The 15,403-nt window shown below is 42.8% G+C and overlaps 2 protein-coding genes across 2 annotated transcripts in view; one reads left to right on the top strand and one right to left on the bottom strand.

Moving 5' to 3' along the window:
• The window catches only part of CSTPP1 (centriolar satellite-associated tubulin polyglutamylase complex regulator 1), a 167,964-nt gene extending 163,679 nt beyond the window's left edge, over window positions 1–4,285 (top strand). Inside the window, exons 8-9 of the mRNA XM_081313528.1 lie at window positions 2,154–2,217; window positions 3,833–4,285. Coding sequence (XP_081169654.1) covers window positions 2,154–2,217; window positions 3,833–4,010 — 242 coding nt within the window. The 3' untranslated portion in view covers window positions 4,011–4,285. The remainder of the gene's footprint in view (window positions 1–2,153; window positions 2,218–3,832) is intronic.
• Window positions 4,286–4,517: 232 nt separating this feature from the next.
• ARFGAP2 (ARF GTPase activating protein 2) overlaps window positions 4,518–15,403 on the bottom strand; it is an 18,745-nt gene continuing 7,859 nt past the window's right edge. The window contains exons 8-16 of the mRNA XM_081313515.1: window positions 14,447–14,499; window positions 13,671–13,807; window positions 11,914–12,045; window positions 10,266–10,394; window positions 10,045–10,179; window positions 9,793–9,919; window positions 9,317–9,407; window positions 8,949–9,067; window positions 4,518–6,652 (exon numbers count right to left, since the gene is read on the bottom strand). Of these exons, the coding sequence (XP_081169641.1) occupies window positions 6,632–6,652; window positions 8,949–9,067; window positions 9,317–9,407; window positions 9,793–9,919; window positions 10,045–10,179; window positions 10,266–10,394; window positions 11,914–12,045; window positions 13,671–13,807; window positions 14,447–14,499 (944 nt within the window). The 3' untranslated portion in view covers window positions 4,518–6,631. The remainder of the gene's footprint in view (window positions 6,653–8,948; window positions 9,068–9,316; window positions 9,408–9,792; window positions 9,920–10,044; window positions 10,180–10,265; window positions 10,395–11,913; window positions 12,046–13,670; window positions 13,808–14,446; window positions 14,500–15,403) is intronic.

The following is a 15,403-nucleotide window of genomic DNA, read 5'->3' as shown; positions in this document are numbered from 1 at the left end:
AAAGGGGGTGCCTTTTTCCATAGCAGAATCTATTTGGTCTCCATGTTGGAAATCGGCACTGGGCCTGTTTGATGCATCTCTGGGGTTCTGAATACAGGAGTAGGCTTCCTTGGCCCTGCTAGCAGCCATCCGAGCTGCTCTTGATCCCTCTGCATTTTCTTTGCTCAAGGCTATGTCTCCCAGCGTCCCAATCCCTGCCAACTGGAGCTACCGTTTATCCAAAGCGTAGAGATTATATATCAAAAGGAACATGCATGCAAGTCCTCAACCCCTTCTGCAAACAGGCTTAGCTAGTAATGCATTCCCAAGCAAAGATGATGTTTAGATTGCACCGGATCGGGATTTTTTTTTCCTGCCTGTACAAAATCCACTTCCAGTAAGGTGCAAAGCAAACAGATGGGCCGAGAGAGCCCTGCCTACTGCCGCCATTGTGCATGGGTTTTTCCTCCCACTAAGAAAGGCCTGTTCTGGCTTCCAGCCAGGCTCCTGCTGAGGCCTCTCGAGGGGGCAGCCGTAAGTGTAACAGGTGCAGGCATCTTGGCAAGGAAAGCAGGATTTTTCTCCTCCTGCCTTTTCATCTTCCCTGCACACGGGAGGATGATTTGCGTAGGCTTTGGTCTGCAAGGGATCACAGGCTCTCCAAAGCCCTGCAGCAAGGGCAGTTCCAGACGAGAGCTTCAGAGGAAGAAGGAAGGCACTTTCAGGCAGGGGCCCCCACCGTGCCTCCAATCTCACCAGGATCTTGAAAGGGAAGAGAGATTAGAAGCCAAGGGATGAATTTGTCAAGCAGACGGCAAGCCTAGCCTCCCTCACTCCTGTGTCAATATTGATTCGCCAATCCACTGCATACTGTTTGCCAATTCTCCCGAGAGATTGGAGCACCCTTGAGATCTTAAAGATTCAAGAGCAAGCTTCACGTTCAGGAAATGGTGGCTGCAGAAGGCTGGCAGCAGCCCTTTCTGCTCATTTAGCCTTCTGTATTACAGCCTCAGGGATATAAGAGTGTCTTTCCTTTTTGGGGTGCCAGGCAGGACAGAAGAAACAGAAAGCCGAGATTGCTCCTTCCGTCCTCACTTGCAGCTTTCTTTATCAAGGAACATTTTCCTCATTAAGAGGTTTCATCCAGTGGTGGGATTCAGCCGGTTCGCACCACTTCGGCAGAACCGGTAGCTAATTTTTTGTTGCCCGGGCGCAGAATGGACTTCTGGAAGCGGCATCCACGCAGAGAACCGGATGTTCACATATTTGAATCCCACCACTGGTTTCATCCCTGTTTCTCCCGTGGATGACTGCTGCAAGGTGAAGAGTTACGCAAGAGTTCTCTGTGAGGATCTGCTGCCCTGGAAGCTGTACACAGCTTCGTAGCATCCCATATGCTGGAGATGCCAGGTTGTGCCAAGAGCTATGTGTGCAGACTCATCTCTGTAGACTTCCGCATCTAAGGCAGGAAGAGCATTCTGTTCTTGCCAACAGACTAGTTAGATCCTGTGGACCACACTGTTAAAAAAAAAGAGTATTTGTTGTACAGAAGGAAGGTAAACATAAGTGCATCTGTCAGGTAACCCCAGTGCGCCACTTCTTTGCAATAGTGTATCAGGCCAGCTGAAAATCATCTCATCATCTTCAGATATATGTAGTGAGAGGAGCGACACTGCTGACTGTTAAAAGACTTACAAGTAAGTAGGGCATTCTTGTAGAGATGGGGAGCTACTATAGACATAGAGATATAAAAATCAAATTAATACATTCCTAGATTGTTCATTCTTTTATGTTTTATGGAAGTTCATGTGCAGTACAGTGTTTGGGTAACACGACTGAAGGACATCAGTTTGAATAGGTCATTCTCACACCGAGCTAACAGGATGCTGTGCTGCTACAAAAATATTTCTTGTAGGAGTGCAAGATCCTCCAATTGCAGCAATTGTGAAAAGGGTGATCAGGCAGTTGACAGGATGAGTATCTGCAAATTCAGTTGCTTTTTGAAGAAGGCTAACAAGCCACACAGAGAGCAGTTTGCAGCATGAATTCCACCACTGAATTGTTGAGCAGATGTTCCTCTTCCTATATTTCCGTTTTCATGGGTGGATTCACTTCAGATTCCATAATATTACGGTATATAAATACTTATTCTTGCTTTCTTTATTCATTTTCAGGAGCTCTCCCTGAGAAAGCAGAGTTGCTCCTTGATCCAGTTATGGATCAGGAATTAGAGAAACTGTAAGTACTTTTAAAATGGAGAACAACTAAGTGGTTAGGGCACCATTATTTTTCCTTTTAGGTGTCACATGAGAGTTCTTTCAGTGTAAAAGCAATGGTAATTTTTCCTTTCACTCTAAAACATGGTAGATTCGAGTTGAAATTAATTCAAGAAGCAAAGGAAAGCTTTTCTGTAATTTGTACATCCCTTTTAATTATTAAGACATCAGCTGGTTTTATTTATAAATACAGGTAACATCTTCCTTATCATTCTTATAGCCTGTCATTTCCAATCAGCCTCATTCTGTCTTGTTCAGTAAAACCTACTCCTTGTTCATAACCTTTTAAATCCACTTTTATGATAGCAGACAATCTTGAGAGTAACTTCTGAGTTCATTGTTCCCAACTATTCTTGATTTTTTTCCCAAAATTAAGATTATTTTGTTCCATTCTGTATTAGTTTCTTCTATGATGTTGATCTTTAGTTCTTTCTGGTTTCCTTTAATGTCCAACTTTTAAAGTCTTGTCACATTTCCAAAAATCAACATTCTAATTACCCTTTTGCTGTTTATTCTAAAACATTTTTAACTTCTTAAACTTGCAAAAGTTTTACTGAGGATTGAAGGAGACTTACCCAGTGTAATGAATTTTGCTGCTCTAATAGTTCTTAATATTCATTCCTATATTGAATTGGGTAATTGTCTTATAACAGCTTATATATTGGCTAACATAATTTTCTCATAACTTTTGAATTGGATAACTGTTATTTTGCATTTACAAAAGAGATGCATTAAAGTTTTGAAGGAATTTCTGAGAAGAGACAAAGAGGAAAAAATCAAGCACTGGGACATTATTTAAAGGGATCAGACATCAGTACTGTTAAAAGCAAAAGGAGGGAATATAAAGTTGGTTTATTTGATCAAAATAGATATATTTTGGTATAGTTTGTGGTAACTGTTAATGGATTTTTGTTGACCAGAACGGAAGGACAAGGTTTTAAAGATCTGTTTATAAGCAAAAGACGAGATATAGGAAGAAGAGATCTTTGGTTGCATTTTCAGAGAAAGTTGTAAGTTACTATATTAAAAGCAAAGTAAAGGTATATAAAGTTGGATGTATTTCAAGTTAAAATATGTTATTTCCGGGAAATTTTAATGGAGTCTTGTTGATTAGGATTGAATGACGCTTTAAAATTTTGTATATAGCTATAATTCTTTATATATTTTTCTTTAATGTTTTTTTCTCTACACTATTTTTGTAATTGCTTTAGCTTGTATTAGTTTTTTAATCTATCTATCTGTAAACTTTAATAAAAATCATTATTAAAAAAGAAGCATTGTGCAGTTGATAGGAATATCAAGAAAGGAGCAAGCTTTCTTTACCAAATATTGGTTCGTGCAAAAGAAAATTTCAAACAGCTCACTATTTCTATAGGAGCAATTTTCTGAGATTCTAAGCAAAGGAGTTTAATCTCCAATTGTAAAAGGTGACCGAAAGCTGCATTCCTCTGCTTTTTACCAAATTGTTGATCAAGAGATACTGTTACATATTCCCCAGTATACTTTCACAAACTTTTATGGTGACAAATGTGAACAGAAATAAAGTAACAGCAGATTTTTTTTCTTCCTTTTTTCAGGATTGCGTCAATTTCAGGCCTTTCAGTATCCAATTCTAGTGCAAGTGGGGATGCAACGAACACGCCTTCACGTGCTTCACCACGCATCTGTTCCCTTTGGAGGCCGCTACACCACCGTCGGAAAGTGGATACTGAAAGTGATGGCTCCACGGAAGAGACAGATTCCTCAGAGAACTGATAAAGGAGTACACGATATTTCACAGGTCCTTATGATGAAAAGTGTGGGATTTAGGGGAAAGGAGATGGCAACCTACTGCAGTTGTAGGATCATACTGCTCTCTTGTGGCAAACATGTCAAATTGACTGAACTACGAGAGCATTTGTTTCAGTGTTAAGAAATTTAATTCTCAGTGTGGCGTTTGCATCACAATCCTTTGATCTCTGTTGTACACGCAAGATTTTACCTTCTCTCTACATATGAACCCTTTATCATATTGCTCAGTATTAACATAGTTTATGAAAAATCCAGATCAGAAACGTATAGCTTTGATGAATGGGTAATTTTTTTTTGAATGTGGGTTCAGGATGTGACCTATGAACTATGTATAGACAATAAAGAATGTTGCACTAGGAGGTGGATTAACTGAGATTTCCTGCATCGTAAGTTATATTGTAAAAAGTAGCAACTGCATCATTTGCTATTCAGATGTTTTTTTGAAAGGAAGTAAAAAGTAGTACTAAAGAATCATGACAAAGATTTTTCTTTCACTCCTGGGCAAGTGAAATATGAATGTTACACAGCTGAAACTACAAGGCAATATTCCTTGCAGTCAAAAAATAAGTCATAATATACAGAATACTTTGAGGGTTTTTTTAAAAAAAACTAAAATACATGACAAACTAACTTTACTTTCACACTAGACCATTTAATTTGCACATCCTTCTTCTTTTAATCTAATTTTCATTCTTAGAGCTTAGTATAGCAAATATGGAGGGAGTGATTTCTAACAACGTATTTTGCATTATTATTTGGGGCCACAAGGAATTGAGAACACAGGAATCCAATCTGATTTATTGGAGAGGAGGAGGAATCCATAGCCCACCATGAAAACCCCATAAAGCAGTGCCATAACTTTGGCCGCATATCACTCATGAATATTATGATGACTTTCAAGTACAGAGTTGGCCCAAGCAGGGAAACCTCTTCCAATCTCTTGGGTAAAAAAAAGCAATGGTCTGATAGGAAGCTCTGCAAACATCTTGCTGAGCAAGCAGTCTTAAACCTGCAACACTCGAAACCGGAAAGGGTATTTTCAGAATCCTCTGAATACAAAGGAGAAGCAAGCAAAGGGGGATATTTCTGGTCAGTCCATGCAGGCATTTATTTTCATAGGAAGTGCACAAGAAGTAAGCAGATTAATTGCACTAATGAGTTACACTAACGTGAAAGTGGGTAACCTCAAAGGACATTGGTAACCTTAGCTGCCTCTAGCAAGTGTGCCTCACTGAAACTCAAGAGACATCATTTCAATGTATTCCTGGCGAATACTCTTCCTATTAAACAACAGGCTCGTCTTCTTAGGGGGACACACTGTATTTGGTGGCAGTTTCCAGATAAACCCACTGTGCAGCAGCAGCAGCAGCAGCAACAATCATGCAATTTGAATGCAAAATGGTTACAACAGTAAGCACCATTTCACAAGGAACTACTTCTCCCACTCTGCTGAAATGAGAATACTCCAGTGGAAAAATATCACTGAAACATGGGATTCAGCATGCAGATGCAATGGGTGCTCTGAAGCAAAATTACCTTTTATCATCTCAGGCATGAGATTAGCAATGTAGGTCAGGAAGGAGCACTTATCCACCCCAGTTCCTCTTCGATCAATAAAGCTATAGCAATTTATGAGAACAATCCCAGAAAGCAAAGGGACAACAGTAATGCCTGGATAGGTGGAAGAAGCTTTCTTGAAACTGATTTTGTTTCCATATAATCTGCAAGAGAGCTATGGTGTTCAGTTAAGTCCATTATTGTGATTCAGAAGGAAAGCAGTAGTTGCGATGGTTGTGCAACGAAAGTGGGACACAGCGAATGGGAGTGAACATAGTCCACACTCATTTCTTTTAACATCTGAAATAAAAGACAGCACCCAATGGACAACTGATTATAGGAAAGGTTTGATAACCCTTCCTTGCTTACCACTGAAGATCTCCGATCTCCTGCATAAATTTTATCGGTCATATTTGAAAAATAAAAGAATCTCAACTAAGACCAAGAGTGCTGACCTTTCACTGCGTGCTGTACCTTTGTGCTTTTCAGCCATTATTCTAAAACGGCGCATCACACTGGGTTCCTTAAGGCAGTAAGATTACTATGGACAGAGGAAGGAATTTCACTCTAATCTGGAGCATAGGTTATAGAGTCTCCATCAATGCAACGAGTACTGGAATTTGCCTCTGAATTCATGCAGGAGCATGAAAAATATTACACACTACTTTCCTGCTTCCACAATACTAAGTCCACCAATAGCAGTCAGGGAGAGAAAGAGAAATATAAAGAGCACCACCACAATGACATCTGCACCCTATCTCAATCCATAGCAGCAGAGGGGTGTTCTCTGGAATGGCCCGTACTTCAGTGCTGAAGGCTGGGTTTTGACAAAATATGTTTTCTAATACAAAACAATGTCCAGAGAACTTTTGAGTACAGGACAAGCATATCCATTTCCTCTATTCTCAAGCAGACCCCAGCTATGCTCAGCTTAGAAGTTATCCTGTAGGGTTCCCATGTGGTGTTTCCGAGTTTCCAAGTTCAAGTGGTGTTGCCCTGATGGCCAAGAGGTAAAGTCTTCTAAGTCATCAATATGAACCATAGCGGTCCTAAGGGTAGGAGGGAAAAGAGACAAAGAGGGGAGAAAAATCACTTAACAGATTACCTATAAACATGCTTGAAGATTTCTAGGCATTTAGCTAGGAAAACTAGTCCAAAGCTGATAAACAAAAGTTATTACTTATGAGCCATTCATACCAAAAACAAAGGTGATCCTATTAAGATCTGAACGGTGAGGTGGTCCACAAAAAGATATTATTGGCAAATTCTATGCAATCCTCCCAAAATGTCCGAAAAAGATCAGCATAGGAATTTGTTTTAGCTTCATTATTGGACAATTCTTTGAACGTGCATGTTTACATAATTAACACAAATATAAAAAGAGATGGAGTGCAGGCTTGAACTCAAGACTTGCACACTAAGCCTAAAGTAAGTCTGAACCAGAATGGAATCTGGGTCACTATTCAAGATAGTCCAAGGTGGTTCTTTCTTTTCCCTTGCCACATTATTAAGTATATGAGAAATGTGAACCTTATTGTTCAAGAAAATGTATCCACCAAACTTGCACGTTGAGTCTAATCAAAACTCCGGAACAACTTATGCCAGTGGTGGCGAACCTATGGCACGTGTGCCAGAGGCGGCACCCAGAGCCCTCTCTGTTGGCACACGCACCACTGCTGGCAGCAGCAGGTCCATCAGGCTGTTGCCGCCACCCAGAGCAGGAGCCCCACACAGCACAAAGGAGGCGAAGCGGCCAACTAGCAAGCTCAAGTAGTGGTGGTAGAGCAGAGGTCACCAACCGCTGTTGATTGTTAGACTGGAAGAAAAGGGAGGGGGAAGCATTTTACATGCGTGCATGCATGGGGCGGGGCTAGTGCCTGCATGATACTCACTAGCCCTGCCCTGTTCTTGAGTGGTGCAGCACCTTGTATCAGCACCCTACAGCACGGTGGCCCATTTTTGCGCGCCTGGTTTTTGCGTGCCAGAGGCGGCACTCAGAAGCACCTCCCTGCCCCCACCCCCAAGGGCACCATAATGCTGATGCGCCCCGGGCACTTTGCAATAAATAAGTGGGTTTGGGGTCGTGGTTTGGGCACTCAGTCTCTAAAAGGTTCGCCATCACTGACTTATGCACTAGCAATACGTTTTGTTTTGGGAAGATCCTTCAGTTTAGTTTCTCTGCTATTTTTATCCTTAAATTTCCTACCATTTTATATCTCACCATGAACCTCAGCAAAACAATATTGTACTGTCAACAATACAGAAGATGTTAAATTGCTCTTATTGGGTCTTGTCCTGATGCCTGTGCTATGTTTGGGTTTGTTTTCATAAGATTACTCCCTTTGGAGAGTTCAGAAGTCCCTTTAAAGATTTTAACTGCATACTATATAAATACAGTTCAGTTAGGGCTGCAAATCCCATAAGTACAGTATTAGTTAGGAGATATATCTTGCTATATTATCAATATTTCTACTCAAAATCAACATTTTAAGATCACCTTATTTGCATATAGTGAAATTATCCAACTGGATCCATGTAGCTCTATAAAATTTGCAAGTTCAAATTGACCATGAAAAATACAATATTTCTTAAAGTGGACTAATCAACTAGTTGTCTTGGAGGTACTTTAATTAGTGCCTTTATAGCCCATTTGGCAGAATTAAATAAGCATCAAGATGTGCTCTAGGCTCCAGGATCCAGATTTTAAAACCTTCTTTCAAGTTCTTCTGTTTAAAAAATATATAGGAAAAAAGCATGTTGAAATGCAAATGGCCAGCCTCGGGCATTATTGCTATTTTCGGTAACATTTTGGATCCTACACTACTGGTGAATAATGGCAACTCAAGGTCTTATTTGGAAGCACGCTCAACTGCCCAGAAAACAAAACACCACCACCTAGACAGAGAGAGAGAACTCTTAAGGAGGCAGAGGTGATAGGAATAGCAGTTTCACCCATTGTTTCATATCCCCGATGGCACCCACAACACACACTCAAAATATTACGTAGTCTACACTATCATATGAGTTTCTTCAGATATCACGTATGTTGTTCATGTAAGCACATTTAATCACCCATTTAAAAGCTCTTGTAAAATTTAATAGTAAATAGATGATTGGGAAGCCCATGTGGTGCAGTGGTTAGACACTGGACTAGTCCTGAGGACACTCGGATTCTAATTCATCCACCACCACAGAAACTCATTGGGTGCTTATGGGCCAATGATTCTCTTTCAACCCAGCTTACAGCTTGCTATTGCTGTAACAAAAAAAGAATGAGGACAACGTACATCATCTCGATCAAGGTAATATATAAGTATGGTAAATAACTTCCCCTTCGTTTCTCACCTGCAGCGAGTTCATCACACCATTGGCCAGGACAGCCATCTTGCCAGCAACAGACTTTACTCCCTGCTTGAACTGAGCAATGTCAGCCGCAGGTAGTACATTTCCAATGGATGCACCACCTGCAGGGAAAAAGAAAAAAAATATAAATATGAGGGCCGATAAGAGATCTTCGCAAAATAAAGAAGCTCCTCTTATGAGAGAGAACTTAACTGCTTGAACTCACTCATTTTTACAAGTGTTACTCTACTCGCTGCTGTACACCAAACTGTCCTCAGTATGGAACTAACGGCAGCAAAGCCATGGCGTGAGTTATGAACTATCACAGTACAGTTCCAAAAGAATAATTCTTTTGTTTTTGATGAACATACCCAAATTTGCTGTTTCAGATTCTCCGAAAAGATCAACAGAACTAATGGCATTGCTTCCTGAGAGCTGCTGGAGTCGGGATCTGGCCTCATACTAGTGGAAATAAACAGACTTTTACAAATAATGGAAATAAAAATATTTTTTTTAAAATAAAGGGGAAAAAGCTAATACCCGTGTTTCCCCAAAAAGATGACCGGGGCTTATATTAATTTTTTCTCCAAAAGACTTATTAGGGCTTATTTTCAGGTTAGGGTTTATATTCAGGAAAATATGGTACTAATTGCTTCTGTCTGGCTGACAAACTTAACTGGGGCTTATTTTTGGGGTGGGGCTTATGAGTGTCCCAAAAAAACCCAAGCTAGGGCATATTTTCCGGCTGGGTCTTATTCTCGGGGAAACAGGGTATCCATCAGGGACACTGCTATTTACAATGGTCAGAAACAGGCCTCTGTGGGCAGAGAAATCATAGAAAACCTACCTCAGCATCAACTTCTCGTCCAAAGAACATGTCAGATGAGATGGCTTTGGCACCTGCAAACTTCTGTCGCGCTTCGTTAGACTCTACTACCGATACCTTGCTATCCGTTTCTCTTCTGTTGGTCGCTCTGAGTAGGGGGGAAAAGCACTGAAATCTTTCACTGACTATAAACTTCAAGCAGATCTCCCCCCCCCACTGTCCCATTCACACAACTCTGCACGAGAGCAAAGGACTGTATTTCCCTTACTTTACCTGTCACCAATGGGTCGGATGCTCGAGACTGTGATGTCTATCTCCTCTTCTCTTTTGTCAAGTCCCCAGGAGGGCATTTCTGTTTCCCATTGTGAACCAAAACCATCTCCTAGTGAGAATGGATTATCTTTGTACCTAGGAACAAATGAGAGAAAGGAATCTATGCAGGCCAGATAGAGAAATACTAACAGAACTAAAAACTCAGCAAAGCTTGGTCGTACTTGGGTGGTCCAGATGTGAAGCTTCCTGTATCTTCAAAGAGGCCCAGCTGAGACCGAGAGGACTTTACACTCGCCGGTGTCTCTTGTTCTATTACTTGCATCTCAGACAGGACAGAATGCGAAATGGAACTAGAAGAAACAATGCAAAGTTAAAAGGCCTGGCAGAACTCCATACTTCCAAATATTTCTTCAACACTAGAATTACCCTGGCATACATCACTTCCCACTTACTTAAAACGAACTGCTTTTGCCGGTTGGATGATAGTTCATTTAGTTTAAAGAGAGCCTTCTGGATATTTTCATGATCCTTTTGGTTTTCCCACCCTATATAGTTTTAACAGCATTCATAATTTTGGCTGGTTCACTACTTAGTTCTAAGACAATTTGTCTATGTACAAATTAGAACATAGCGGTCTCAACGGTGAACTTTGAGGGACTCTAGTTCTTACTTCCGTCTGTTTGAGGAAATGGACCATCCATTCCTACACTATTTGTTTTCCACCAATTAGTAATCCATAAATGTACAGGCCTGCTTAGTTTAGGACAGCTAAGTTTGCTGAACAGCTTTTGATAAGATTGTGACAAAGACTTTATGAAAATCCAACTATACAATAGCAACAGAGTTCTTTTCAACTTGTTTTCTTGCTGATACTCTAAAAGGGATTGACATCTTAAGGCCCATGAGCTGGAGGTAGCCCACCATTCAAAATCATCTGGTCCACAGTTCCAATATAAATATGTATGTAAGTAGTCATGTGAAAAAGTACACCCTTTTTGAGTTCTGAGGTTTTTGTGTATCAGTACATAGTAAAAATCACTTGGTCCTTAGCGGTTCTTAAAAGTAGGTAAATACAACTTCAGATTAACAACGTGACATATTATACCATGTCATCATTCATTTTACAAAAAGAAAGGTAAAATGGAGACTAAATACCCCTTATGATTCAACAGCTTGTAGAACCACATTTAGCAGCAATAACAATCATTTTCTATATGACTTTATCAGTCTCTCACATCATTGTGGGAGAATTCTGGCCCACTCTTCTTTACAACACTGCTTTGCTTCATTTGAGATTTGTGGACATTTGTTTATGCACAGCTCTCTTGAGGTCCTGCCACAGCATTTCAATTGGGTTGAGGTCTGGACTTTGACTAGGCCATTGCAACACCTTGATTCTTTGCTTTTTTCAGCCACTCTGTCGTAGATTTGCTGGTATTCATGGGATCATTGTCCTGTTGTATGACCCAATGTCAGTCAAGCTTTAGCTATTGGACAGATGGCTTCACATGTGACTCTAGAATACTTTGGTATATGGAGAAGTTCATGATTGACTAAATGACTGCAAGATGCCCAGGTCCTGTGGCTGCAAAACAAACCCAAATCATCACCCCTCCACAACCGTGCTTGATGGTTGGTATGAGTTGTTTGTGCTGATATGCTGTGTCTGGTTTGCACCAAATGTGGCACTGTGCATTACAGCCAGACATCTCCACTTTGGTCCCATCTATGCAAAGGACAGTGTCCCAGAAGTCTTGTGATTTGTTGAGAAATGGTGGCGGCATAGCCTTTGGTCCTACTAACTGCTTCATGCCAGGCATGACATAAGTGGCAAGCCAGCCTTTATATTCTCTAATAAAGTAAATTTACCTTCTGGACACCAAGCCCATGCCTAGTCTTTCAGCCTGCTCACGCTTCTTCCCTTCTAGGTTTTGAAGTTTCTTCTCCTCCTTCTTCCGATCAATTTGGAGCTCTTGATAGGCCAATCTCATTGAGGCCACTCTGTGAGAAAGATACCACAAGCATCACCAAACCATACGAGTCCAAAATGTGTGTGTGTGCATACATACAAACATACACATACACACACATAAATTTTTTGGATTGCTAACAAAGAATTAAAGGGAGACTAATATAGCTATTTCAAACTTATTTGTTCTCATGAGTCAGCCACACCCTTCTGAGATTCGAACCTGGGCTGATTGCACATTAGGCAGTTGTTTTAACCTCTAGGCCATATACCGTATTTTCCAGCGTATAAGACGACTTTTTAACCCCTGAAAATCTTCTCAAAAGTTGGGGGGTCGTCTTATACGCCCAGTCGCCTTATACGCCAGAAAATCAGTGGGTGGCGTCTGGCGGGAGCCGGCAGGGCAGTCCTGCGCACGCGCGCACTCCCCGGCTGCTCCTTAGCAGCTGGGGAGTGCGCGTGTGTGCAGGACTGCCCTGCCTGCTCCCGCCCGATGCTCTTCCCTCTTGAGGCAGCATCGCTCCCCGGCTCCTAAGGAGTCCTCGGGGATGCTGCCTCAAGAGGGAAGAGGCAGCAGCTACCTCAAGAGAGAAGAGCGTCAGACGGGAGCTGGCAGGGAAGTCCTGCACACACGCGCGCACCAAAGGTATCCCAAAAAATTGCACCAAAGGTATCCCAAAAAATCCGCTTTTGGGATTTCCTTTTTTAAATCAGCGTCATTAGGAATGCTAATGGCCCATCTGCCGCCTTTTTTTTCTTGTGAATTCTTCTTTGTGGGCAACCCCGCTGGCTTTAGTTGTCCTGTCGAAACGCGCATACACCAAGAAAGGAGCAGCAACCTCAGTGGCTCGCTGAGCAAACCGATGGATCTCGCCCGGTTATACTTTCCGCACTAGAAGCAGGTAAAGAGACGGCTCGTTCGTACGACCGTTAGGCCTCTCGCGCGTCTTACGTGGGATCTTTCTTGCCCCCCTGCAGCAGGTCAGCCGTACAAACCCTCCACTCCAGATCGCATCAGAAACATAACTCTACGGCCCGGTTCTGTCCCTAGACTTACGTACAGGCGGACCGGAAGCTGCGCCAAATGGCTGGCTCAACGGCGCCTGCGCGCTGTCACTTTTCGCACCCGGCTTCGCCTTGCGTAGAGGGAGAGGCGCCTGTGCGCGCCTTGGGCCCAAGAAGGATTTTGGTACCGTGTAGGCCGGCTCTTTAGCCGGCCGCAGCAGCAGGTACTGGGGCTGGTGGTAGGTCAGCTATGCACGCCTGATTCGAGGGGCCGGCCTCGCCTAAGAGAGTGCAGCCGCTGGGCTGCCCCGCCCTGCGCCGAATGGGAGAAGTTCAAGGCCTGGGGGGGGAAGCAGGAGGGGCGCCGGCCGTGGCGGGGTGGCGGCTGCCCTCCGGCGCTGCCTGCCGCCTGGGAAACGCTGCACCTCGGGGGCCGGCAGAAGCGCGGGAGCAGCGGGAGGGCCGGCGGGGCCAGTCGGGCCTTCACCTCCTCTGCGACGGACAGGGAGGGCAGGGCATGTAAGTATTTTCCGGCGCATAAGACAAAAAACCTTAAAAAGCTTCTTAAAAGTAGGGGGTCGTCTTATACACCGGGTCGTCTTATACGCCGGAAAATACGGTATATATGATGCTACATGTAAAAGCCACTCACATCGACTCCTCCGCTTGCTTCCTGTACTCAGCTGCTTGTTGCTCTTTCAGCTTTTCTGCCATCTGGGCTTGCCGTTCGACTTCCGTAAAACTCTGACTGCTCACTTTTTGAGCTCCAAGACCTTTTTTGGCTCCCAGCTAAAGTAAAAGAAGCAAAATAAAAAATTGCCAGGAAAAGCAAAGAAAACGTGAAAGTCACTGAGCCCGAAACATCAGAGGAATTTTACATGTATTACAGCAACCTACGCAAAGGCACAACAGAAACTGAGACGTCTGAATATCACGCCATTTCAGAGTTACTTTATTACAGAAAACAAAGCTATAAAACAATGTCCTCAATTTTGCAAGCTTTGCTGTAGGAACCAAAAGTGGAGGGCGGGAGGGGGGGGAGGGGGTTTGGAGGAGTGTCTATTATCTTTTCCCAAAAACGTAAATGTATTAATTTCTGAGGTGAGGAAACCCTCTGCCCGTGACCATTAACCCACACTAAAAAATAAATACAGGGTCACAAGAGCTAAACCCGTGGCATTAGGAGGACCATTTCAAACTATGAGTATGCAGAAAGGTTGATGGGTGATGGTGATGATGTCCACCAAGAGCAGAGAAAATGAAAAAGGAGGAAGAGGCAAATCTTCATTAGCTTGCATAAAAAAACAGGCAGCAGCCCCAGGAGAAAAGGAAGTCCTTGCAAAGGGTCACTCAGACGGGGCACAGCTTTGCCAGAAAAAGCAAGCAGGCGCATGCCATAGAAAGGCAAAGGCAACGTCTCGGACTTACCCCTTTTTTTGCTGCTCCTGCCTTCTTCTTTCCAATGAGGGAAGGCTTTATTTCTGCAATAAAGACAACCAATGAAGGGTGGGCTCAAGCTCCCCGTGAATACTAATACCCATCACAGTACTTCAAAACCTTGATGGTTAAAAGACTGCCGTGGCCAGGTGTCCTATGAACACTGTTAATGTACCCGTCAGATCCAGCAGCAGCACAGATTCAGCGTCAATGTGACCAGCCATAACATGCAATTTCAAACTAGTAGCCACTTGGGCCTCCCCTTCCAGGTAAGAAAAATGGTAGAATTACGACGCTAAGATGTGGCGACTTGGTAGGCAGCGAGCTCAGAAGTGTCCGTGGGAAGAGCCCAGTAGAAACAAAGCATTGCTGTAAATTTAAGTGAGGCATAGGTTGCAGGTCGCTCGGTAGTTCCCCACACAAGCAAAGCAAGTAGAGTGTAACTGTCCAAGTTGTGCCACCTGCATCCATTTGACTAGTTGCCAAAATTCCAGAAGCAAAATGTAATCTAAATCTGACTGCTCAGTAAGAGCAATTCCTTCCACGCTGTGTTCAGACCTTAAAGATGCAAGACAGATAAAACTTAAAAGAGCTGGAAGCAGAACCACAGAAATGGAAGGCAAAAAGTCCACACAGAGCCAGTTACCTCTGGCCGGAGTTGCCCCTTGTGGAGACAGACACATGGATGCGTCTGAAGGAGAAAGAAACACGCACGTATGTGATTCTAAAAAGATGCTGTTCAGATGAAGGTGGAGCGTACAAGTCTGACCTTCAGCAAGATATCCCACACAAGACTGCACTGCGGTCTACAAACCTAGTTCAGACAAGATGTCTCATCTGGCAAATCTCGGAAATACTGAACAGACTCAGAGAGAAGCTAAGAATATTACTCGTCAAAATGCATCCCAAAAAAATGGATTTGGCTTTTTTTTTTTTGCTGACATGCTT

This window comes from Vipera berus, assembly GCF_964194415.1.
Source record: "Vipera berus genome assembly, chromosome: 1".
Classification (NCBI taxonomy): domain Eukaryota; kingdom Metazoa; phylum Chordata; class Lepidosauria; order Squamata; family Viperidae; genus Vipera; species Vipera berus.
The sequence above is the reverse complement of the archived record's forward strand: the minus strand, read 5'-3'. Positions and strand labels throughout refer to the sequence as shown.